This window comes from Pristiophorus japonicus, chromosome 18 (assembly GCF_044704955.1).
Source record: "Pristiophorus japonicus isolate sPriJap1 chromosome 18, sPriJap1.hap1, whole genome shotgun sequence".
Classification (NCBI taxonomy): domain Eukaryota; kingdom Metazoa; phylum Chordata; class Chondrichthyes; family Pristiophoridae; genus Pristiophorus; species Pristiophorus japonicus.
The window spans coordinates 103,129,188-103,156,859 of NC_091994.1; the positions used below are offsets into that span (position 1 = coordinate 103,129,188).

Here is a 27,672-nt window from a genome sequence, read left to right on the forward strand (position 1 = left end):
TCAGCACTGCACTGGAATGTCAGCCTGGATATTTGTGCTCAAGTCTCTGGAGTGGGACTTGAACCCACAACCATTCTGATTCAGAGGTGAGGGTGCTACCCACTGAGCCACGGCTGACAAAGACATGAAGAGAGCTCCCCGGGTGTCTTGATCAATGTTTCTCCCTCAACTAATACCAGCGAAAAACAGATGAACTGTTCCTCCATCTCATTGCTGTTCATGGGATCTTGCTGTGTGCAAAGTAGATGCCATATTTGTCGACATAACAGTGACTGCACTTCAAAGGGTAATTAATCGCCTGTGAAGCGCTTTGAGGTGCCCTGAGGACATGAAAAGCCCTGTATCAATACAAGTTCTTTCTTTCTTCCTCCAGTATTCATCAATGGTCAATTGAAAATCCCCAGGCTGGCAGATGCTAATACAGCAGATTAACCGTTTCTCTATTCAACATGTTGACACCTCTGCTTCTATTGATAACATTTAAGTAGCAATGATTCTACTATGTTCAGTCTTATCTGAATTTATGGAAGGAATTAATCATCGTCATAAAGAGGAGTACAAAACCACCACGACTGTTACAACAGCAAACTGTTTGAAAGCATCAGATCCACCAAGGACAGAAAAAGTATATCGCCGTTCTCCAGTTGCTATTTCATTCTGCGAGTGATTTTGGCATTATCTGTTCTGGGTGCAACAGTCACACAGTAAATGCTGTCAATTTAAAGGGACAGGATGGTTTACAGCCTGCACAGGGCTCATAAAACCAAAGCCACTGGCAGCTTCTGGCTCCATTCCAGCTTTTGAAAATCTCCAAAGGATTTGGTTTTACTGTGCAGGTCTGAATATTCCAGCACATTCCGTGTGCCTATAGGAGGATTTTGGATTAATGCAGCCCTGTCACAGACTGTCTTGCTGGGCTGTCTAAATATATGCCAAATGCATGCACTTAATGCACAGTCAGCATTTTCAGGGCAGTATCAACTTGTTTACATTAATGCACAGAAATTAGATTAGCTCTCAGCTCCTCTCCTCAGCATCACACCAGGCCCCTCCCCTCAGCACCACTCCTAGCTCCTCCTCTCAGCATCACTCTCGGCTCCTTCCCTCTGCATCACTGTCGGCCCCTCCCCTCAGCATCACTCCTGGCTCCTCCCCTCAGGTTAGCACGCCCATGATAATGATGAGCGTGCCTTCATTCAAAGAATAACCACTATTGTAGGTAATGTGTCATTATCCCTTTGAAAGTTAGAAACAAAATTGTGCACAACAGTGGTGGACGCAGACTCAAATGCTTTTCCTTTTGTCCTGCCAGAGTACTTTAACATAATGAGCATTCCCGTGGGCACTGAGAGAGTATGGCTCTGCCCTCTTCGAGTTCGTGCAGCAGGCAGCATAGCAGGGTATTGACACTGTCACAGTGTGTTAGCAAGCTGCAAACTCACGGCAGGGAACTGGTCTGTTTGTGGGTGTGAGTCTGTAAGCGTCTATAATATAATAGATTAAACTGCTGTTAAAAAACATTGAGAATTCTTAGCTTTATTAATAGTGGCATAGAGTGCAAAAGCAAATTAGTTATAAAACATTGGTTAGGCCCCAGCTGGAGAATTGTGTCCAATTCTGGGCACCACACTTTAGGAAGGATTTCAAGGCCGTGGAGAGGGTACAGAGGTGATTTACTAGAATGGTACCAGGCAACATCTCCACTGACACCTGGGAGTCCCTGGCCAAAGACCGCCCTAAGTGCCACAGTACAGCGGGACCTGGGGGTACTTGTGCATGAAACACAAAAGGATAGTATGTAGGTACAACATGTGATCAGGAAGGCCAATGGTATCTTGGTCTATATTGCAAAGGGGATGGAGTATAAAAGCAGGGAAGTCTTGCTACAGCTATATAAAGTATTGGTGAGGCCACACCTGGAATACTGCGTGCAGTTTTGGTTTCCATATTTACGAAAGGATATACTTGCATTGGATGCAGTTCAGAGAAAGTTCACTAGGTTGATTCCAGGGATGAGGAGGTTGACTTATGAGGAAAGGTTGAGTAGGTTGGGCCTCTACTCATTGGAATTCAGAAGAATGAGAGGTGATCTTATCGAAACATATAAGATTATGAGGGGGCTTGACAAGGTGGATGCAGAGAGGATGTTTCCACTGATAGGGGAGACTAGAAGACTAGAACTAGAGGGCATGATCTTAGAATAAAGGGCCACCCACATAAAACTGAGATGAGGAGAAATTTCTTCTCCCAGAGGGTTGTAAATCTGTGGAATTTGCTGCCTCAGAGAGCTGTGGAAGCTGGGACATTGAATAAATTTCAGACAGAAATAGACAGTTTCTTAAAAGATAAGGGGATAAGAGGTTATGGTGAGCGGGTGGGGAAGTGGAGCTCAGTCCATGATCAGATCAGCCATGATCTTATTAAATGGCGGAGCAGGCTCGAGGAGCTGTATGGCCTACCCCTGCTCCTATGTTCTTATTATGTGGCACCAAGCTGGTTCATGGCATTTAAAGCTTGAAGTACGCTGCCCAGTATGGATCCAAACCATGCAGACTACAAACGTCCCAGGTTCGACACCCAGAGTGGTTATCTGAGTCCTGCCAGGCCAGCTGCCAATTCACAACATTTGGGGGAGAATGAAAGATAACATAATAAAACATAACAAGAGCAGATTATCTGGTCATTATCACATTACTGTTTGTGGGAGCTTGCTGTGCGCAAATCGGCTGCCGTGTTTTCTACATTACAACAGTGACTACACTCAAAGTACTCCATTGGCTGTAATGCACTTTGAGACGTCCGGTGGTCGTGAAAGGTGCTATATAAATCCAAGTCTTTCTTTCAGTGTTCATAGAATCATAGAATAGTACAACACAGAAGGAGGCCATTTGACCCATTGAGTCTGTGCTGGCTCTCTCAAAGAACAATCCTGTTAGTTCCACTCCCCCGCTCTTTCGCATTATCCCTGCAATTTTTTCTCCTTCAACTATTTATCCAATTCCCTTTTGAAGGCTACTATTGACTTTGTATCCACCACCCTATCAGGCATTCCAAATCCTAACCACTCGCTGTGCAAAAAAGTTTCCCCTCATGTCACCTCTGGTTCTTTTGCCAATCACCTTAAATCTGTGTCCTCTGGTTAGCGACCCTTCAGCCATTGGAAACTGTTTCCCTTTATTTACTCTATCTAAATCCTTCGTGGTTTTAAATACCTCTATCAAATATCCTCTTGGCTTTCTCTGCTCCAAGGAGATCAACCCCAGCTTCTCTAGTTTCTGCACGTAACTGTATTCCCTCATCCCTCTGTTCTTGTCCCTCACTGCTATTCCGCCAGTACCTGTTGCTTTTAAGGGCTTGTGTGAGCATTTTGTAAGGTATGATCTGAGAGTCAGCTTGGCTTGGAGTAGGTTGTGGGCTCAAGCCCCTTCTCAAGACTGGAGCACCTAATCTGCACTGATAGTTCAGTAGAGTACCGAGGGTCTGCTGTATGAACAGCGCTGCTGTCTTTTGTCCTAGCCCCCGGTTCAAGGTCCAGTGTTTAAAAAAACAGCAGAGAGTTCTCACGCTGACCTGGCCAATGTTCACCCCTGAACCAACACTACCAAAACAGATTGTCTACTCGTATCTCATTTGTTGCTTCTGGGACCTTGCTGGCCATAATTTGGCAGCCGTGTTTCCTTACATTACAATAGTGACTGCACTTCAAGAGTAATTTATTGGCTGCAAAGCGCTTTGGATGTGAAAGGTGCTGTACAAAAGCAAGTCATTTTTTCTCCTCTCATGATGATCCCCACAGTTCAACAGTCTCCTGGCATTCACTGCCTAACCAAAGGTTGGCTGGCACTGATAGAACCATATCCCAGCTAATGTTCCCGCTAAACTGCTGAATGGGTGAGTATTGGGGGATCCGGGCCGAGAAGGAGGCAGTGCAGTTTATGGGGGGCCATTGATCTCAGCATGTCATTACATTCAGGAGAGGCGGGGCAATATTCGTCTGCTTATGTCAGATGATCCTGATGTACGACATAATCCCTGCCCAAAAGGATCGATTGGAACTCCATGCCAGTTACCCAGGCGTTTACAATTGCAAATTCACAACAGGTGGGATTTGGTGGCCATATTGTAAACACAGTTTTAACAAAAAAAGGCCATGTGAAAAGTGTTTATAGTGTCCCCCAGATCGGGGGGCACTTGACTTAAATGTTTAATTTTATCTCCTTAAAAGAGTTGTAAACACAGTTTTGTTCAGAGAGTTCCAAATAACACTTTTGTATCTTGGCTGGTGGTCTGATCTTCGGGGCTGCTGTATGCTTTGATTAATTCTATTGTCTATTTGGTCCTTCTCTCTCTACAGTCTCGTATGGTAAACTAATTCATTACTTTTGTAACTTTTGTCAGGCCCTTGTGGAAGACGACACCAGAATCTTTGTGTGTTTTGATTTTATGTAGATTCTCATTGAACGGATTAGCATCGGGTCAGCCCAGAGCCCGCTACCTGGTCAGACATTTCAGGGAGAATTTGTCAAGCTTGTGTGTCGCAGCAATTTTGCAGCCCGGGTTGAGGGTGTCCGCTGTATGCTAATGACCCCAGGGCTGGAAATTTGGATGAGGTCAGGGGTGCCAGGAAATCCCATCGTTCCAGAAATAGACCCCAATCGCAAGATGTACGCTTCAGTTAAATTAAGTTATAATAAAAGATTCACAACAACAACAATAGCATCGTTAACGTGATAAAATGTTCCAAACTTGATACTGGAACTGAGAGGGTAGAACTGGCAAGGATGACTGAACAGGCTGGGGCTCTTTTCTCTCAAAAAGACAACTGAGAGGTGACCTGATCAAGATGGTCAAAATTATGAAGTGGGTCAATAGAGTCGATGTAAAGAAGATGTTTCCACTCATGGGGGAGACCAAAACTAGGGGCTGTGAATATGATCATCACTAATAAATCCAATAGAGAATTCAGGATAAACTTCTTTACTCAAGAGAATGTGAGAATGTGGAATTTGCCACAACATGGAATGGGTGAGGCAAAGAGCATTAGGGGAAGCTAGATCAGCACATGAGTGCGAAAGGAACTGAAGTATCTGTTGATGGGGTGGGATAAAGAGGGGTGGGAGGAGGCTCGTGTGGAGCATAAACCCCAGCATTGACCTGTTGGGCCGAATGGTCTGTTTCTGTGCTGGACCTTCGATGTAATTCTGTGTAAAAAAACGGTATTAGAAGTGGCTGATAACAGAGCAGCAATTAGCCAACAGGTTCATTCCTTTACATATAATTTGACCCAATAATTTTCCTTCAACAGCTATGTGGTTTAAACAGAGTGGAATATAACAGTATTGCTTTTGTCCTTGCTTCTTTTTCTGTTTTTATTCATGCTATAAATCCTGAGTACTTATTGTACCTGCAGTACAATAACTGAATCACTTTGCTCCGCTCCAACCCCATTGATCCGGCGGTAGATAAAATGCAGAGAACACTGATCACTGTATATTAACATTGGAAATAAATCAGTGAATTAACCAGTCATTCAGCACAGTCACTGACTGACCGACTAATTTGTGCCTGAACATGATTGATCATTCAGTGCCATCATTGATGGGCCATAAAGTACTGACACTGCCTGACTATTCTGTGCTGGGACTGACTGACCAATTAGTATCTGTCATGAGCTGACCAATTGGTCTCAACACAGACCAGCCATCCATTATCTTTTACAGACTGGCCAATTAATGTTCACTATTGATTGACCAATTGGTGTCGGTCACTGATTGACCAATCAATATTGTTACCGACTGAACATTTAGTGTTGACACTGACTGACCAATCAGTGTTGTTACTGACTGGCCATTCAGTGTTATTACTGATTGACCAATCAGTGTTCTTAACGACTGACCATTCAGTGTTGTTACTGACTGACCATTCATTGTTGTTACTGACTGAACAATCACTGTTGTTACTGACTGGCCATTCAGTGTTATTACTGATTGACCAATCAGTGTTATTACCGACTGACCATTGAACATTGTTACTGACTGACCATTGAACGTTGTTGCTGACTTGCCATTCAGTGTTATTACTAACTGACCATTCAGTGTTGTTACTGACTGGCCATTCAGTGTTATTACCGACTGACCATTGAACGTTGTTACTGACTGAACATTCAGTGTTGTTACTGACTGACCATTCAGTATTGTTGCTGATTGACCATTGAATGTTGTTTCTGACTGACCATACAGTGTTATTACTGACTGACGAATCAATGTTCTTACCGAATGACCATTCAGTGCTGTTACTGACTGAACAATCAGTGTTGTTACTGACGAACCAATCAGTGTTGTTACTGACTGGCCATTCAGTGTTATTACTGATTGACCATTCAGTGTTATTACCGACTGAACATTGAACGTTGTTACTGACTGGCCAATGAATGTTGTTACTGACTGACCATTCAGTGTTGTTACTGACTGACCAATCAGTGTTGTTTCTGACTGACCATTGAATGTTGATACTGACTGATCATTGAATCTTGTTACTGACTGACCATTCAGTGTTGTTTCTGACTGACCATTGAATGTTGTTACTGACTGAACAAACAGTGTTGTTACTGACTGACCATTCAGTGTTGTTACTGACTGATCATTCAGTGTTGTTACTGACTGACCATTGAATGTTGTTTCTGACTGACCATTGAATGTTGTTACTGACTGACCATTGAATGTTGTTACTGACTGGCCATTCATTGTTGTTACTGACTGATCATTCAGTGTTGTTACTGACTGGCCATTGAATGTTGTTACTGACTGGCCATTTAGTGTAGTTACTGACTGACAATTCAGTGTTGTTACTGACTGACCATTGAATGTTGTTACTGACTGGCCAATGAATGTTGTTACTGACTGACCATTCAGTGTTGATAATGAATGACCATTCAGTGTTCTTACCAACTGACCATTCAGTGTTGTTACTGACTGACCATTGAATGTTGTTACTGACTGAACATTCAGTGTTGTTACTGACTGACCATTGAATGTTGTTACTGACTGGCCATTCAATGTTGTTACTGACTGACCATTGAATGTTGTTACTGACAGAGCATTCAGTGTTGTTACTGACTGACCATTGAATGTTGTTACTGACTGATTATTCAGTGTGGTTACAGACTGACCATTGAATGTTGTTACTGACTGGCCATTCAATGTTGTTACTGACTGACCATTGAATGTTGTTACTGACAGAGCATTCAGTGTTGTTACTGACTGACCATTGAATGTTGTTACTGACTGATTATTCAGTGTGGTTACAGACTGACCAGTGAATGTTGTTACTGACTGACCATTGAGTGTTGTTACCGACTGACCATTGAATGTTGTTACTGACTGACCATTCAGTGTTGTTACTGACTGGCCATTCAGTGTTGTTACGGACTGATCATTCAGTGTTGTTACAGACTGACCATTCAGTGTTGTTACTGACTGGCCATTCAGTGTTGTTACGGACTGCCCATTCAGTGTTGTTTCTGACTGGCCATTCAGCGCTGTTATGGACTGACCATTCAGTGTTGTTACTGACTGACCATTGAATGTTGTTACTGACTGGCCATTGAATTTTGTTACTGACTGACCATTCAGTGTTGTTACTGACTGACCATTGAATGTTGTTACTGACTGATCATTCAGTGTTGTTACTGACTGGCCATTCATTGTTGTTACGGACTGATCATTCAGTGTTGTTACAGACTGACCATTCAGTGTTGTTACTGACTGGCCATTCAGTGTTGTTACGGACTGGCCATTCAGTGTTGTTTCTGACTGGCCATTCAGCGTTGTTACGGACTGACCTTTCAGTGTTGTTACTGACTGACCATTGAATGTTGTTACTGACTGGCCATTGAATATTGTTACTGACTGACCATTCAGTGTTGTTACTGACTGGCCATTCAGTTTTGTTTCTGACTGACCATTCAGTGTTGTTACTGACTGACCATTGAATGTTGTTACTGACTGACCAGTGAATGTTGTTACTGACTGACCATTGAGTGTTGTTACCGACTGACCATTGAATGTTGTTACTGACTGACCATTCAGTGTTGGTACTGACTGACCATTGAATGTTGTTACTGACTGACCATTGAATGTTGTTACTGACTGCCCAGTGAATGTTGTTACTGACTGACCATTCAGTGTTGTTACTGACTGACCATTGAGTGTTGCTACCGACTGACCATTGAATGTTGTTACTGACTGACCATTCAGTTTTGTTATTGACTGATCATTGAATGTTGTTACTGACTGACCACTGAATGTTGTTACTGACTGCCCAGTGAATGTTGTTACTGACTGACCATTCAGTGTTGTTACTGACTGACCATTGAGTGTTGTTACCGACTGCCCAATGAATGTTGTTACTGACTGAACATTCAGTGTTGTTACTGACTGACCATTGAATGTTGTTACTGACTGACCATTCAGTGCTGTTACCGACTGACCATTGAATGTTGTTACTGACTGACCATGCAGTGTTGTTACTGACTGACCATTGAATGTTGTTACTGACTGACCATTGAGTGTTGTTACTGACTGACCATGCAGTGTTGTTACTGACTGACCAGTGAGTGTTGTTACTGACAGCCAATTCAGTGTTGTTACTGACTGACCATTGAATGTTGTTAATGACTGACCATTGAGTGTTGTTACTGACTGAACATTAAGTGTTGTTACTGACTGAATATTGAATGTTGTTACTGACTGACCATTCAGTGTTGTTACTGACTGAACATTGAATGTTGTTACTGACTGAACATTGAATGTTGTTAATGACTGACCATTCAGTGTTGTTTCTGACTGACCATTGAATGTTGTTTCTGACTGACCATTGAATGTTGTAACTGACTGACAATTGAATGTTGTTACTGACAGCCAATTCAGTGTTGTTATTGACTGACCATTCAGTGTTGTTACTGACTGGCCATTCAGTGTTGTTACGGACTGATCATTCAGTGTTGTTACAGACTGACCATTCAGTGTTGTTACTGACTGGCCATTCAGTGTTGTTATGGACTGCCCATTCAGTGTTGTTTCTGACTGGCCATTCAGCGCTGTTATGGACTGACCATTCAGTGTTGTTTCTGACTGACCATTGAATGTTGTTTCTGACTGACCATTGAATGTTGTAACTGACTGACAATTGAATGTTGTTACTGACAGCCAATTCAGTGTTGTTATTGACTGACCATTCAGTGTTGTTACTGACTGGCCATTCAGTGTTGTTACGGACTGATCATTCAGTGTTGTTACAGACTGACCATTCAGTGTTGTTACTGACTGGCCATTCAGTGTTGTTATGGACTGCCCATTCAGTGTTGTTTCTGACTGGCCATTCAGCGCTGTTATGGACTGACCATTCAGTGTTGTTACTGACTGACCATTGAATGTTGTTACTGACTGGCCATTGAATTTTGTTACTGACTGACCATTCAGTGTTGTTACTGACTGACCATTGAATGTTGTTACTGACTGATCATTCAGTGTTGTTACTGACTGGCCATTCATTGTTGTTACGGACTGATCATTCAGTGTTGTTACAGACTGACCATTCAGTGTTGTTACTGACTGGCCATTCAGTGTTGTTACGGACTGGCCATTCAGTGTTGTTTCTGACTGGCCATTCAGCGTTGTTACGGACTGACCTTTCAGTGTTGTTACTGACTGACCATTGAATGTTGTTACTGACTGGCCATTGAATATTGTTACTGACTGACCATTCAGTGTTGTTACTGACTGGCCATTCAGTTTTGCTTCTGACTGACCATTGAGTGTTGTTACCGACTGACCATTGAATGTTGTTACTGACTGACCATTCAGTGTTGGTACTGACTGACCATTGAATGTTGTTACTGACTGACCATTGAATGTTGTTACTGACTGCCCAGTGAATGTTGTTACTGACTGACCATTCAGTGTTGTTACTGACTGACCATTGAATGTTGTTACTGACTGCCCAGTGAATGTTGTTACTGACTGACCATTCAGTGTTGTTACTGACTGACCATTGAGTGTTGCTACCGACTGACCATTGAATGTTGTTACTGACTGACCATTCAGTTTTGTTATTGACTGATCATTGAATGTTGTTACTGACTGACCACTGAATGTTGTTACTGACTGCCCAGTGAATGTTGTTACTAACTGACCATTCAGTGTTGTTACTGACTGACCATTGAGTGTTGTTACCGACTGCCCAATGAATGTTGTTACTGACTGAACATTCAGTGTTGTTACTGACTGACCATTGAATGTTGTTACTGACTGACCATTCAGTGCTGTTACCGACTGACCATTGAATGTTGTTACTGACTGACCATGCAGTGTTGTTACTGACTGACCATTGAATGTTGTTACTGACTGACCATTGAGTGTTGTTACTGACTGACCATGCAGTGTTGTTACTGACTGACCAGTGAGTGTTGTTACTGACAGCCAATTCAGTGTTGTTACTGACTGACCATTGAATGTTGTTAATGACTGACCATTGAGTGTTGTTACTGACTGAACATTAAGTGTTGTTACTGACTGAATATTGAATGTTGTTACTGACTGACCATTCAGTGTTGTTACTGACTGAACATTGAATGTTGTTACTGACTGAACATTGAATGGTGTTAATGACTGACCATTCAGTGTTGTTTCTGACTGACCATTGAATGTTGTTTCTGACTGACCATTGAATGTTGTAACTGACTGACAATTGAATGTTGTTACTGACAGCCAATTCAGTGTTGTTATTGACTGACCATTCAGTGTTGTTACTGACTGGCCATTCAGTGTTGTTACGGACTGATCATTCAGTGTTGTTACAGACTGACCATTCAGTGTTGTTACTGACTGGCCATTCAGTGTTGTTATGGACTGCCCATTCAGTGTTGTTTCTGACTGGCCATTCAGCGCTGTTATGGACTGACCATTCAGTGTTGTTTCTGACTGACCATTGAATGTTGTTTCTGACTGACCATTGAATGTTGTAACTGACTGACAATTGAATGTTGTTACTGACAGCCAATTCAGTGTTGTTATTGACTGACCATTCAGTGTTGTTACTGACTGGCCATTCAGTGTTGTTACGGACTGATCATTCAATGTTGTTACAGACTGACCATTCAGTGTTGTTACTGACTGGCCATTCAGTGTTGTTATGGACTGCCCATTCAGTGTTGTTTCTGACTGGCCATTCAGCGCTGTTATGGACTGACCATTCAGTGTTGTTACTGACTGACCATTGAATGTTGTTACTGACTGGCCATTGAATTTTGTTACTGACTGACCATTCAGTGTTGTTACTGACTGACCATTGAATGTTGTTACTGACTGATCATTCAGTGTTGTTACTGACTGGCCATTCATTGTTGTTACGGACTGATCATTCAGTGTTGTTACAGACTGACCATTCAGTGTTGTTACTGACTGGCCATTCAGTGTTGTTACGGACTGGCCATTCAGTGTTGTTTCTGACTGGCCATTCAGCGTTGTTACGGACTGACCTTTCAGTGTTGTTACTGACTGACCATTGAATGTTGTTACTGACTGGCCATTGAATATTGTTACTGACTGACCATTCAGTGTTGTTACTGACTGGCCATTCAGTTTTGCTTCTGACTGACCATTGAGTGTTGTTACCGACTGACCATTGAATGTTGTTACTGACTGACCATTCAGTGTTGGTACTGACTGACCATTGAATGTTGTTACTGACTGACCATTGAATGTTGTTACTGACTGCCCAGTGAATGTTGTTACTGACTGACCATTCAGTGTTGTTACTGACTGACCATTGAGTGTTGTTACCGACTGACCATTGAATGTTGTTACTGACTGACCATTCAGTTTTGTTATTGACTGATCATTGAATGTTGTTACTGACTGACCACTGAATGTTGTTACTGACTGCCCAGTGAATGTTGTTACTGACTGACCATTCAGTGTTGTTACTGACTGACCATTGAGTGTTGTTACTGACTGACCACTGAATGTTGTTACTGACTGACCATTGAGTGTTGTTACTGACTGACCATGCAGTGTTGTTACTGACTGACCATTGAATGTTGTTACTCACTGACCATTCAATGTTGTTACTGACTGACCATTGAATGTTGTTACTGACTGACCAGTCAGTGTTGTTACTGACTGGCCATGCAGTGTTGTTACTGACTGACCATTGAATGTTGTTACTGACAGCCAATTCAGTGTTGTTACTGACTGACCATTGAATGTTGTTAATGACTGACCATTGAGTGTTGTTACTGACTGAACATTAAGTGTTGTTACTGACTGAATATTGAATGTTGTTACTGACTGACCATTCAGTGTTGTTACTGACTGAACATTGAATGTTGTTACTGACTGAACATTGAATGTTGTTAATGACTGACCATTCAGTGTTGTTTCTGACTGACCATTGAATGTTGTTTCTGACTGACCATTGAATGTTGTAACTGACTGACAATTGAATGTTGTTACTGACAGCCAATTCAGAGTTGTTATTGACTGACCATTCAGTGTTGTTACTGACTGGCCATTGAATGTTGTTACTGACTGGCCATTTAGTGTAGTTACTGACTGACAATTCAGTGTTGTTACTGACTGACCATTGAATGTTGTTACTGACTGGCCAATGAATGTTGTTACTGACTGACCATTCAGTGTTGATAATGAATGACCATTCACTGTTGTTACCAACTAATCATTGAATGTTGTAACTGACTGAACATTCAGTGTTGTTACTTACTGACCATTCAGTGTTGTTACTGACAGACCATTCAGTGTTGTTACTGACAGACCATTCAGTGTTGTTACTGACTGACCATTGAATGTTGTTACTGACTGAACATTCAGTGTTGTTACTGACTGACCATTGAATGTTGTTACTGACTGACCATTCAGTGTTGTTACTGACTGACCATTGAATGTTGTTACTGAATGATCATTCAGTGTTGTTACTGACTGGCCATTCAGTGTTGTTACGGACTGATCATTCAGTGTTGTTACAGACTGACCATTCAGTGTTGTTACTGACTGGCCATTCAGCATTGTTACTGACTGACCATTGAATGTTGTTACTGACTGGCCATTGAATTTTGTTACTGACTGACCATTCAGTGTTGTTACTGACTGGCCATTCAGTGTTGTTACGGACTGATCATTCAGTGTTGTTACTGACTGGCCATTCAGTGTTGTTACGGACTGGCCATTCAGTGTTGTTTCTGACTGGCCATTCAGCGTTGTTATGGACTGACCATTCAGTTTTGTTACTGACTGACCATTGAATGTTATTACTGACTGGCCATTGAATATTGTTACTGACTGACCATTCAGTGTTGTTACTGACTGTCCATTCAGCTTTGTTTCTGACTGACCATTCAGTGTTGTTACTGACTGGCCATTGAATGTTGTTACTGACTGACCATTGAATGTTGTTATTGACTGACCATTGAATGTTGTTACTGACTGACCAGTGAATGTTGTTACTGACTGACCATTGAGTGTTGTTACCGACTGACCATTGAATGTTGTTACTGACTGACCATTCAGTGTTGGTACTGACTGATCATTGAATGTTGTTACTGACTGACCATTGAATGTTGTTACTGACTGCCCAGTGAATGTTGTTACTGACTGACCATTCAGTGTTGTTACTGACTGACCATTGAGTGTTGTTACCGACTGACCATTGAATGTTGTTACTGACTGACCATTCAGTTTTGTTATTGACTGATCATTGAATGTTGTTACTGACTGACCACTGAATGTTGTTACTGACTGCCCAGTGAATGTTGTTACTGACTGACCATTCAGTGTTGTTACTGACTGACCATTGAGTGTTGTTACCGACTGCCCGGTGAATGTTGTTACTGACTGACCAGTGTTGTTACTGACTGACCATTCAGTGTTGTTACTGACTGACCATTGAATGTTGTTACTGACTGACCATTCAGTGCTGTTACCGACTGACGATTGAATGTTGTTACTGACTGACCATTGAGTGTTGTTACTGACTGACCATGCAGTGTTGTTACTGACTGACCATTGAATGTTGTTACTGACTGACCATTGAGTGTTGTTACTGACTGACCATGCAGTGTTGTTACTGACTGACCATTGAGTGTTGTTACTGACTGACCATTGAATGTTGTTACTGACAGCCAATTCAGTGTTGTTACTGACTGACCATTGAATGTTGTTAATGACTGATCATTGGGTGTTGTTACTGACTGACCATGCAGTGTTGTTACTGACTGACCATTGAATGTTGTTACTGACTGACCATTGAGTGTTGTTACTGACTGAACATTCAGTGTTGTTACTGACTGACCATTGAATGTTTTTACTGACTGACCATTCAGTGTTGTTACAGACTGACAATTCAGTGTTGTTACAGACTGACCATTGAATGTTGTTACTGACTGACCAATGAATGTTGTTACTGACTGACCATTCAGTGTTGATAATGAATAACCATTCAGTGTTGTTACCAACTAATCATTGAATGTTGTAACTGACTGAACATTCAGTGTTGTTACTTACTGACCATTCAGTGTTGTTACTGACAGACCATTCAGTGTTGTTACTGACAGACCATTCAGTGTTGTTACTGACTGACCATTGAATGTTGTTACTGACTGAACATTCAGTGTTGTTACTGACTGACCATTGAATGTTGTTACTGACTGACCATTCAGTGTTGTTACTGACTGGCCATTCAGTGTTGTTACGGACTGATCATTCAGTGTTGTTACAGACTGACCATTCAGTGTTGTTACTGACTGGCCATTCAGCGTTGTTATGGACTGACCATTCAGTGTTGTTACTGACTGACCATTGAATGTTGTTACTGACTGGCCATTGAATTTTGTTACTGACTGACCATTCAGTGTTGTTACTGACTGGCCATTCAGTGTTGTTACAGACTGATCATTCAGTGTTGTTACAGACTGACCATTCAGTGTTGTTACTGACTGGCCATTCAGTGTTGTTACGGACTGGCCATTCAGTGTTGTTTCTGACTGGCCATTCAGCGTTGTTATGGACTGACCATTCAGTGTTGTTACTGACTGACCATTGAATGTTGTTACTGACTGGCCATTGAATATTGTTACTGACTGACCATTCAGTGTTGTTACTGACTGGCCATTCAGTTTTGTTTCTGACTGACCATTCAGTGTTGTTACTGACTGGCCATTGAATGTTGTTACTGACTGACCATTGAATGTTGTTACTGACTGACCATTGAATATTGTTATTGACTGACCATTGAATGTTGTTACTGACTGACCAGTGAATGTTGTTACTGACTGACCATTGAGTGTTGTTACCGACTGACCATTGAATGTTGTTACTGACTGACCATTCAGTGTTGGTACTGACTGACCATTCAGTGTTGTTACTGACTGACCATTGAGTGTTGTTACCGACTGACCATTGAATGTTGTTACTGATTGACCAGTGAATGTTGTTACTGACTGACCATTCAGTGTTGTTACTGACTGACCATTCAGTGTTGTTACTGACTGACCATTGAATGTTGTTACTGACTGACCAGTGAATGTTGTTACTGACTGACCATTCAGTGTTGTTACTGACTGACCATTGAATGTTGTTACTGACTGACCATTGAATGTTGTTACTGACTGAGCATTCAGTGCTGTTACCGACTGACCATTGAATGTTGTTACTGACTGACCATTGAGTGTTGTTACTGACTGACCATGCAGTATTGTTACTGACTGACCATTGAATGTTTTTACTGACTGACCATTCAGTGTTGTTACAGACTGACAATTCAGTGTTGTTACAGACTGACCATTGAATGTTGTTACTGACTGACCATTCAGTGTTGTTACTGACTGACCATTCAGTTTTGTTACTGACTGACCATTCATTGTGGCTACTGACTGACCAGTTAGTGTTGTTACCGACTGACCATTCAGTGTTGTTAGGGACTGACCATTCATTGTTGTTACTGACTGACCATTCAGTTTTATTACTGACTGACCATTGAATGTTGTTACTGACTGACCATTGAATGTAGTTACCGACTCACCATTGAATGTTGTTACTCATTGACCATTCAGTGTTATTGCTGACTGGCCATTCAGTGTTGGTACTGACTGAACATTCAGTGTTGTTAGTGACTGACCATTTAGTGTTGTTACTGACTGACCATTGAATGTTGTTACTGACTGACCAGTCAGTGTTGTTACTGACTGACCAATCAGTGTTGTTGCCGACTGACCATTGAATGTTGTTACTGACTGACCATTCAGTGTTGTTACTGACTGACCATTCAGTGTTGTTACTGACTGACCGTTGAATGTTGTTACTGACTGACCATTCAGTGTTGTTACTGACTGACCATTCAGTGTTGTTACTGACTGACCATTGAATGTTGTTACTCACTGACCATTCAATGTTGTTACTGACTGACCATTGAATGTTGTTACTGACTGACCAGTCAGTGTTGTTACTGACTGACCAATCAGTGTTGTCACTGACTGACCATTCAGTGTTGTTGCCGACTGACCATTGAATGTTGTTCCTGACTGACCATTCAGTGTTGTTGCTGACTGACCATTCAGTGTTGTTGCTGACTGACCATTCAGTGTTGTCACTGACTGAACATTCAGTGTTGTTACTGACTGACCAATCAGTGTTGTCACTGACTGACCATTCAGTGTTGTTGCCGACTGACCATTGAATGTTGTTGCCGACTGACCATTCAGTGTTGTTGCCGACTGACCATTGAATGTTGTTACTGACTGACCATTCAGTGTTGTTGCTGACTGACCATTCAGTGTTGTTGCTGACTGACCATTCAGTACTGTCACCTGATGACCAGCCAATGTTTTACTGATGGCTCAATGTTCCTGTTAGCAGATTCTTTCACAGAGGCGGGAATACAACGCCAGTTTTTGAGTCCTGAAAGATGAGCTCTCTCCGCTGCTGCTTTGCTTGAATGGGGCCAGTGCAGAGTTTGATGCTCAGACACAATAAGACACGGTTTCAGAGTACGACAGATTTCCGTTACTGTCTTGAATTATTCAACTCTCTGTGCTCATTATCAGCAGACATGATAACTAATGTTCCTCCTGCTCAAACATTCAACCATTTGTTGTTGTTTTTTGAATGATAGAGTAAGCAGGTTCTATTTTAAGCAACCTGGTGAATTGTGGGATTGAGTTTTTTTGCTTAGGGACCACAGTTTCTTCAGGTGTACGCACGGATAAGGATGGTTAAATACAGACGCTGCAGCAACCTCACACAGCTAGTTGTTACCACAATTATATTGCTATTACGATAGGTACGTTATATAAAGCAGGGTTTATTCAATACTGCTTTTGGTACTTTACACAAAGCATATTATAACCCTCCAATGCTCAATTGTTACATGCACTAGCCAGTGTGGAACTGATCCATACACACCATCAATGTATTATTTTTAAGATGATCTTCACAACAGTTTTCTGTTCTCCTCAACACCAACAACCAGGGGTTAATTTTCACCATTACCACCCGGGCAGCAACCTGACTGAGCGGATCTCCTGCCCAGTGGAGAATCTTCTTGATTGCCATTCCATTCTTCCTCTTTCGTAAGGTAATAGCAAAGCAAATCAAACGTCAATATCTAAGTCGGATATCCAGGCCAAAGCTTCCGGTATAACAGTGTGGATATCCCGCAGGCTGCCTGCGAATTCCCTCTGAGGGCAGTGCTCAATGATGTGCGCCAGGGTCTGATTAGGAGCTCCACAGTCACATGATGGGGATACTTTAATCTTCCACCGATGGAGAAGGTGGCAGCATCGACCATAACCACTTCTGAGGCAGTTGATGGTTGTCCACTGTTTGCGAGGAAGGTTTGATCCTTCAGGTTGTACTGTGGGGTCCTCGATAAGGAATCCATTCCGTGTGTCGCAGTTCTTCCAAGCATTCCATTCCATTGAAAGCGCACATTCTGCAGGGAAGACAAGTCTCAAACCAAAATGCCACATCCAGCCTCTTTTAAGCATTTTCTAAATGTCCTTCAGGTGATAGCTATGGCATGAATGCAAAGCAGCTTTGCTTTACACTGACTCTACAGGTATGTAGTGTTGGTCTAAAGTTAGAGTCCACCTGAACTCCAGAGCGAGAATCTTTCTTCCAGGGAATCTCATTGCACTTTGCATTGGAGTTGGGTTGGGCACTGACTCTTAATTTACACTGCAACTTGGTATAAAACAAAAACACTCCCTACTGATGTGAATGTAGTTTAAATCAACGTGAGTGAACATATAAAACAGAGATTTTACAGATTGGCTTTTCTACTCCAGTATTCTTTTCTCATGCTCCTTTTATAAGTATATGTCTCTGCAACAACAACAACAACAACAACTTGTATTTAGTAAAATGTCCCAAGGCACATCACAGGAGCGTTATGAGATAGAAATATTTGACACTGAGCCACATAAGGAGAAATTAGGGCAGGTGACCAAAAGCTTGGTCAAAGCGGTAGGTTTTAAGGAGTATTTTAAAGGAAGAAAGAGAGGTATAAAGGCGGAGAGGTTTAGGGAGGGAATTCCAGAGCTTAGGGCAACAGAAGGCACGGTCACCGATGGTTGAGCGATTATAATCAGGGATGCTCAAGAGGGCAGAATTAGAGCGTAGATATCTCGGGGTGGGTGGGGGAGGGGTTTGAGGCTGAAGGAGATTACAGAGATAGGGAGGGGCGAGGCCATGGAGGGATTTGAAAACAAGGTTGAGAATTTTACAGTGTGAAATATACCTTTTCCATGAAACAGTGGGTGGCCATCAGAGAGATACATGGAGTCTCAAGGTGGACAGGACCAGTTGAGAGTAAACACCTGAACACAGGTGATTTTCGGAACATAGGAACAGGAGGAGGCCAGTCAGCCCCTCGAGTCTGTTCCGCCATTCAATAAGATCATGGCTGATCTGCGACCTCACTCCATATTTTCCCCATATCCCGCTTAATACCGTCGGTCAACAAAAATCTATCAATCTCAGATTTAAAATAAGCAATTGATCTCGCATCAATTGCCGTTTGCCGAAGCGAGTTCCAAACGTCTACGGCCCAGGATTTGTTTTGCCTCTTTATCACGTGCCTCTCTCTGCACGGCGCAGCAACTCAAACAGGCTAAAAGGATAGTTTCTCTAATCCAGGCCATCTGGGATGTTCTTGGTGTCCAGCTGAGAATTTGTCCGTTTCAATGTGTAAGAAGATTATGATGGTGCTGACTCATAGGTGCTGAGTGCTTGCTTAGTGCTGCGTCTCAGTTAGAGGTCATTGTATCAGATACATAGCATGTAAATGTTTCTTCAAGAATTAAAAAGCCTCATGAAAAAGAGACTGCTTAATCAGGAGAAACTTCTTTATCCAGAGAGTGATTGGAAAGTGGAAAATGCTATACCATTTGAGACGAATAGCATAGATGCATTTAAGGGGAAGCATTAAAGGGTGACCTGAAATAGGGTGTAAGGAGACTCATGTAGAGCATGAACACCAGCACAGGCTAGTTGGGCAAGGACAAGGACCTAGAAGGACGAGGGCAGCATGCGCGTGGGAACACCACCACCTCCAAATTCCCCTTCAAGTCACACCACTATCCTGACTTGAACATATTGGTCCTTTCTGTCATCACCGCTGGGTCAAAATCCTGGAACTCCCTCCTTAGTAGCACTGTGGGAGTAGCTTCATCACATGGACTGCAGCAGTTCAAGAAGGCAGCTCACCACCACCTTCCCAAGGGTAACTAGGAATGGAAACATAAAAAATAGGGGCAGCAGTAGGCCATTCGGCCCTTCGAGCCTGCACCGCCATTCAATATGATCATGGCTGATCCTCTATCTCAACACCATATTCCCGCTTTCTCCCCATACCCCTTGATGCCTTTTGTGTCTAGAAATCTGTCTATCTTCAATAAATGGCCAATAAATGCTGACCTTATGAGCGACGCCCACATCCCGTTAATTCATTTTTTAAAAATTAAAGTTGGGCCGAATGGGCTGTTTCTGTGCTGTAAATTCAATGTAATTTTATTTCATTCTATGTATGACTAAGTGCTATAACACTATTGCTCCAGATCTGCGACCCCCACGCTCACTACTGGCAAGGTTCTGTATGCACAGTGGAGCCTCATACAAGTAATCACTTGAAGTTGGGTTTTCCCTGCAGTGGCATCATGATGGAGTGTGATTTTGGCACATGTCTGGCGTTGGACCAGAGTACGGTTTATGAGTGAGTGGAAAGTTAATCAAGTACATTTTCAGCAGCAACAAATGAAACGAGAACACTCAAAAGTCATATTATCAGCCCGTTCCCCATTCAGCTAGTCTTTTGCTCATGTACTTATCGAGCTTGCCCTTAGTCTGACCTGAGCAAGCCTGTTTCGAGCAAGGGTCTGCAGTGGTACCTCATCAAATTACCTCTAAATCTTTTCAGCAAGTCTGCCTCTGGCATAAAACATGACAACTGGAGATAGCTATACATATCTAATTATACATATCTGAATACAGTTTCTCTTTAATAAACCATCATCCACAGAAGCCTATTTTACAATGAGCAGGAATCAGTAGATATATTGATTCGACTATTTTGAAGTACTTTATGCAATTTTGGGCAGTTTTAGGCACTCCATTATACAAAGGATATCGGAACCAGTGAAAACATGTAATATAGATTAATTAGAGTGATACTAATGATGAGAGGATTTAATTAGAATATAATGAAAAACATGGGCTTTATTCATTGGAGTAGAGAAGGTCAAGGGGGATCTAATAAAAGTGATAATGTTATGAAATAGTTTAAGAGGGTAGATAATGAACAATTAGAATATGGAATGCATCACCACAAGTGGCGACTGAGTCTTTGGCTTATTGGTAGCATTCTTTCTCTGATTCAGAAGGTGAAGGGTTCCAGCCTAACTCCAGACAGTCCCTGAGGAGAGGGGACTAGGATATGGTCTGTAAGTACTGGCTGGTAGGCCATTATAAAGGGTAGCTGGGACCCTTTAACCTAGGAGAAGGTACTGTGAAGATTAAATGCAATGGAAAACCTCAGCTCCTCTTGCAAGTGGCTCAAGAATCTCAGGAGTCAGGACCTGCCTTCGGGCAGAACACAATGGACAGAAGTGGCCATTGCAACTCATTCAGTCACAATGTTTAAGAAGTAATTATAAACTTCAACTTTTCAATATTGCAAAGTAGGGAGAAAGAGAAAGGTAATGAGGTTAAAATCCTGATGGAAAACTGCAGCACACAACGGGTTGAATGGTCTCCTTCTTTATTAACCGAGGCATTGAATACAAGAGCTGGGACGTTAAGCTAGAACTGCATAAAACACTAGTTAGGCCACAGCTAGAGTACTGCATGCAGTTCTGGTCACCACATTACAGGAAAGGTGTGATTGCATTAGAGAGGGTACAGAGGAGATTTACGAGGATGTTGCCTGGACTAGAGAATTTTAGCTATGAGGAAAGATTGGATAGGCTGGGGTTGTTTTATTTGGAACAGAGGAGGCTGAGAAGAGATCTTATTGAGGTGTATAACATTATGAGGGGCCTAGATAGGGTGGATAGGATGGACCTATTTTCCTTAGCAGAGAGGTCAGTAACCAGGGGGTATAGATTTAAAGTGATTGGTAGGAGATATAGAGGGAATTTGAGAGGAAATGTTTTGACCCAGAGGGTGGTGGGGGTCTGGAACTCACTGCCTGAAAGGGTGGTAGAGGCAGAAACCCTCACCACATTTAAAAAGTACTTGGATGTGCACTTGAAGTGCCGTAACCTACAGGACTACGGACCTAGTGCTGGAAAGAGGGATTATACTGGATAGCTCTTTGTTGGCTGACGCGGACACGATGGGCCGAAATGGCCTCCTTCTGTGCTGCAAAATTCTATTTCTATGATTCTGCACTCCGATGATCATATCAATCACAGCAATTTTAAAAATGATGTTTCCTTTCTCCTTTCAGTGTTGTAAATACACAAATGAAAAATGGTGCCACGCCCCTATATTTGGCCAGCCAGGAAGGCCACCTGGAGGCTGTCCAGTACCTTGTGAAAGAATGTGGAGCAGACCCACATATACGAGCCAACGATGGGATGACTGTACTCCACTCGGCAGCACAGATGGGACACAATACTGTAATCGTCTGGCTGGTAGGTTATGCTCTCGGAAGGCCAGGCTGCGGTGGGCTAAGCTGGGCTGATGAATCCCTTTAGCTAAAACTGTCCAGGTTTGTGCTGCCTTCACTTTGGTGCTCCAAGGTATGGATTCTTACAGAAATGTTCAGATGAATCTTCAATCTGTAGCTTGTTGCCCAATTGTTTACACCGACCATTAGTTCGCGCCTTTAATGCAAAGAACGTTCCAAAGTGCTTAATCGATGTGAAAATGGATTTTGAGCCAGGAATGTTGAAATTCGAAGGAGTGTCTGAAGGCTTGGTTGAAGGTTTTTCAAGGAGGAGAGAGGGGAGTGGAGAGGTTTGGCGGGTGGGCGGGGTGGGGGGGGGGGCGGAATTCCAGAGGCAGCTGAAGGCCGTGCCCCCAATGGTGGGATGAAGGGGGTTAGAGGCTGCACAAAAGACCAGAGTCAGAGAAAAGGAGTGTTGGGCGGAGGGCTGGGGATTGCAGAGAGAGGCTGAAGTGACCCACGGAGCGATTTTAAAGGTGGGGACAAGGATTTTAAATGTAATGTGTTGAGTGATGTCAAGCCAATGTAATGAGGACGGGGTAATGGGAACCGGGCGGCGGTGTTTTGTTGAGAAGGCCCACTTTTGAGTCTCAATTTGGACTCATTTGGACATAACCACCATCTCTGGACCAAACCACTTTATACACCCTCTATAAATGCTGGTGTGTTGACTAAGACATTGGGGAGCAGATATTGATAGAGGGACCTCTCCTCCTCCATGAGATGCTCTTCCTTTCTTGAAATGCAAATTGGAATTGGTTGCAGAGGAGTTCTTGATCCAGGTCATTGCTTCCTCTGAGCAGAGAGCATTGACAAGGGTTAAAGGGTCAAACAGGTGCTGAATACTGACAGTGAGAGTAGCGTAACCAGTAAGTGAAACCCCATTGGATCTCCTTCGTAGCAGCAATCCACAGGAGTCAAAAACAGTCATTTTTTCCAGTTGTATGGTTCTCGCAACAATACCTGAATGAAACTAGTTTGGAAAGAGCAGCAGAGGGCACCATGGAATGGGAGAACATTGCCTGCATTGCCTGCAACTGGTCACATGCTTGATGTCATTGAATGAAGCCCAAGAACCTCCCTGCAGAGAGGCAAGATACATTGGAAGGCTGGTCACCACCATTAGTGCTTCTAATATGCCCCCTAGTGTCTGTGGAGTGGCATGGGCAGAGACCTGGGGATCAGTTTGCCTTCCTGCTTGACGTCTTGGCCAAGGTAGTGTACGATGTAGGAAACCTAGAAGTAGGGGAAGGGAGTGACTATAAAATGACTTAGGGAAAAAAATACAAGTGAATGTACCTTTTATAAAACATTGGTTCAGTCACAACTGGAGCATTGTGTCCAATAATATAATTGTAATTTTAATACTCCTCTTCACATGAGATGAACAAATGGTTTTCCTCTGGATTCTTATGCTTGCTTACTTTTTCTCCCAACTCCTCCACACAGGTGAGTTTTTCAGACATTAGTCTGTCGGACCAGGATGACGAAGGGGCCACAGCTATGCACTTTGCTGCCAGCAGGGGACATGCCAAGGTTCTCAGCTGGCTATTGCTACACGGAGGGGAGATTGTCACGGATAACTGGGGTGGTACCCCGTTACACGATGCTGCAGAGAACGGGGAACTAGAGGCAAGTTTTGCAACAGTGCATGTACTTGAAGTGTAAATTACACAGAGTAACAGATTGTTGACAGTCAATGAAACACTGTTACGCATATTCAATCGAGCTTCCTAAGCTCCATTATGTTAGCACAGTGTACTTCAGAAGACTTTCAAATGTGTTCTTGACCAAGCTCAACACAGCCCAGTCAAAAATTAAGGATACTTTTGAGTGAATCAGCTTTACTCAGGATTACTTAAAGCTGTAATCTGGATGTAATGCGTGTATTATGAGGTATAATATGAAGGATGCATCTTACAGAGCAACCTCCCCCGCACCCCCCCCCCCCCCGCCCCCCACACCCCCACTCTCCAGGTTTAGTTGGTAAATGCACCGGATGGCGTGAAATAAAAGTCCCAAATTCAATTTCTATATTCACTAAATGAGTCAATCTCTGGTTGGACAGCAGTGGGGAAACCAGTTTGCCTCAACATGCCCAGAGGGCAGATATCACACATGGCTCCTGCTCTTGACTGCTATCCAGCGATGTCTGGGCACAGTGAACAATGGTGAACAATGTTGCCCAGTGAGGGCGTATTATTCAGAGAGTTCAAAAACACTCAATGCCATGGTCCACATGTGAAGAATAGACTCTCAAGTGAGATATTGGAGGAATGTTGCCTCTCGTGGAATCAACATGTGTCACAAGCTTTTGGAGAAGAAAGATAAAGATGGAAAATTTGAGATGGAGAAAACATAATTCATAAATTTCCACTCAGCGTGCAATGTGATGTGCTATTATTTTGGGGAAATAGCTGGTTTTTATTCCATTCAATTGAACAGAATTAAGCTCATTTAAACATAGAAACATAGAAAATAGGTGCCGGAGTAGGCCATTCGGCCCTTTGAGCCTGCTCCGTCATTCAATAAGATCATGGCTGATCATTCCTTCAGTACCCCTTTCCTGCTTTCTCTCCATACCCCTTGATCCCCTTAACCATAAGGGCCATATCTAACTCCCTCTTGAATATATCCAATGAACTGGCATCAACAACTCTCTGTGGCAGGGAATTCTACAGGTCAACAACTCTCTGAGTGAAGAAGTTTCTCCTCATCTCAGTACTAAATGGCCTACCTCTTATCCTAAGACTATGTCCCCTGGTTCTGGACTTCCCCAACATCGAGAACATTCTTCCCGCATCTAACCTGTCGAGTCCCATCAGAATCTTATATGTTTCTATGAGATCCCCTCTCATCCTTCTAAATGCCAGTCTCTCCTCATATGACAGCCCAGCCATCCCTGGAATCAGTCTGGTGAACCTTCGCTGCACTCCCTCAATAGCAAGAACATCCTTCTTCAGACTAGGAGACCAAAACTGAACACAGTATTCCAGGTGAGGCCTCACTAAGGCCCTGTACAACTGCAGTAAGACCTCCCTGCTCCTATATTCAAATCCCCTAGCTATGAAGGCCAACATACCATTTGCCTTCTTTACCGCCTGCTGCATCTGCGTGCCCACTTTCAGTGACTAATGAACCATGGCACCCAGGTCTCATTGCACCTCCCCTTTTTCTAGTCTGCCGCCATTCAGATAATATTCTGCCTTCGTGTTTTTGTCCCCAAAATGGATAACCTCACATTTATCCACATTATACTGCATCTGACATGTATTTGCCCACTCACCTAATCTGTCAAAGTCACCCTGAAGCCTCTTAGCGTCCTCCTCACAGCTCACACCGCCACCCAGTTTAGTGTCATCCGCAAACTTGGAGATATTACACTCTATACCTTCATCTAAATCGTTAATGTATATTGTAAAGAGCTGGGGTCCCAGCACTGAGCCCTGCGGCACCCCACTAGTAACTGCCTGCCATTCTGAAAGGACTTGTTTATCCCGACTCTCTGCTTCCTGTCTGCCAACCAGTTCTCTATCCACGTCAGTACATTACCCCCAATACCATGCGCTTTGATTTTGTACACCAATCTCTTGTGTGGGACCTTGTCAAAAGCCTTTTGAAAGTCCAAATACACCACATCCACTGGTTCTCCCTTGTCCACTCTACTAGTTACATCCTCAAAAAATTCCAGAAGATTCGTCAAGCATGATTTCCCTTTCATAAATCCATGCTGACTCGGTCCGATCCTGTCACTGCTTTCCAAATGGGCTGCTATTTCATCCTTAATGATTGATTCCAACATTTCCCCCACTACTGATGTCAGGCTAACCGATCTATAATTACCCGCTTTCTCTCTCCCTCCTTTTTTAAAAAGTGGCGTTACATTAGCTACCTTCCAGTCCATCGGAACTGATCCACAGTCGAGAGATTGTTGGAAAATGATCACCAATGCATCCATTATTTCTAGGGCCACTTCCTTAAGTACTCTGGGATGCAGACTATCAGGACCCGGGGATTTATCGGTCTTTAATCCCATCAATTTCCCTAACACCATTTCCCGCCTAATAAGGATATCTTTCAGTTCCTCATTCTCACGAGACCCACTGTCCCCTAGTACATTCAGAAGGTTATTTGTATCTTCCTTTGTGAAGACAGAACCGAAGTATTGGTTCAATTGGTCTGCCATTTCTTTGTTCCCCGTTATAAATTCACCTGAATCCGACTGCAAGGGACCTACATTTGTCTTTACAAATCTTTTTCTCTTTTTAGTTTCTGAGTTTTGCGCATCCTTCAGTTGAGAGACAGAATATTATCTGAATGGTGACAGATTAGGAAAAGGGGAGGTGCAACGAGACCTGGGTGTCATGGTACATCAGTCATTGAAGGTTGGCATGCAGGTACAGCAGGCGGTGAAGAAAGCAAATGGCATGTTGGCCTTCATAGCTAGGGGATTTGAGTACAGGGACAGGAAGGTGTTACTACAGTTGTACAGGGCCTTGGTGAGGCCACACCTGGAGTATTGTGTACAGTTTTGGTCTCCTAACCTGAGGAAGGACATTCTTGCTATTGAGGGAGTGCAGCGAAGGTTCACCAGACTGATTCCCGGAATGGCGGGACTGACATATCAAGAAAGACTGGATCAACTGGGCTTGTATTCACTGGAGTTCAGAAGAATGAGAGGGAATCTCATAGAAACGTTTAAAATTCTGATGGGTTTAGACAGGTTAGATGCAGGAAGAATGTTCCCAATGTTGGGGAAGTCCAGAACCAGGGGCCACAGTCTAAGAATAAGGGGTAAGCCATTTAGGACCGAGATGAGGAGAAACTTCTTCACCCAGAGAGTGGTGAACCTGTGGAATTCTCTACCACAGAAAGTTGTTGAGGCCAATTCACTAAATATATTCAAAAAGGAGTTAGATGTAGTCCTTACTACTAAGGGGATCAAGGGGTATGGCAAGAAAGCAGGAATGGGGTACTGAAGTTGCATGTTCAGCCATGAACTCATTGAATGGCGGTGCAGGCTCGAAGGGCCTGCTCCTGCACCTATTTTCTATGTTTCTATGTTTCTATGTTTCTATGAGAGAATGTATTGAGGCGCAGTCTGGGAACTAATCCATCACCAGTCCTAACGTGTGCATTGATAGGACATGCAGGTTGCTTCAGTGGTCCTCTCCCCAAGTGGGGACTTTCCCATCTTCTGATCACATTCATTACGGATGTGGTCTGGATGCCACATGGAATGAAATCCAAATGACATGCAGTTTGCCCTATGCCCGGAGGGTCTGAGCAACAGATGAGCACAAGCGAGTACCATTGACTATAAACCCGTGTGTTAATGAGGCCCCAGAATTACGCTGTGGGATAGCAGTGCGTCAACGCATAACATGCCCCTCCCGACTATTTTATTTTAAAATAGCGGAGAAAGGAATTTCAGAC

At 43.0% G+C, this 27,672-nt stretch overlaps 1 protein-coding gene across 1 annotated transcript in view; it reads left to right on the forward strand.

Moving 5' to 3' along the window:
• espn (espin) overlaps positions 1 to 27,672 on the forward strand; it is a 196,131-nt gene that overhangs the window by 35,894 nt on the left and 132,565 nt on the right. Inside the window, exons 3-4 of the mRNA XM_070861017.1 lie at positions 22,015 to 22,201; positions 23,686 to 23,868. Coding sequence (XP_070717118.1) covers positions 22,015 to 22,201; positions 23,686 to 23,868 — 370 coding nt within the window. The remainder of the gene's footprint in view (positions 1 to 22,014; positions 22,202 to 23,685; positions 23,869 to 27,672) is intronic.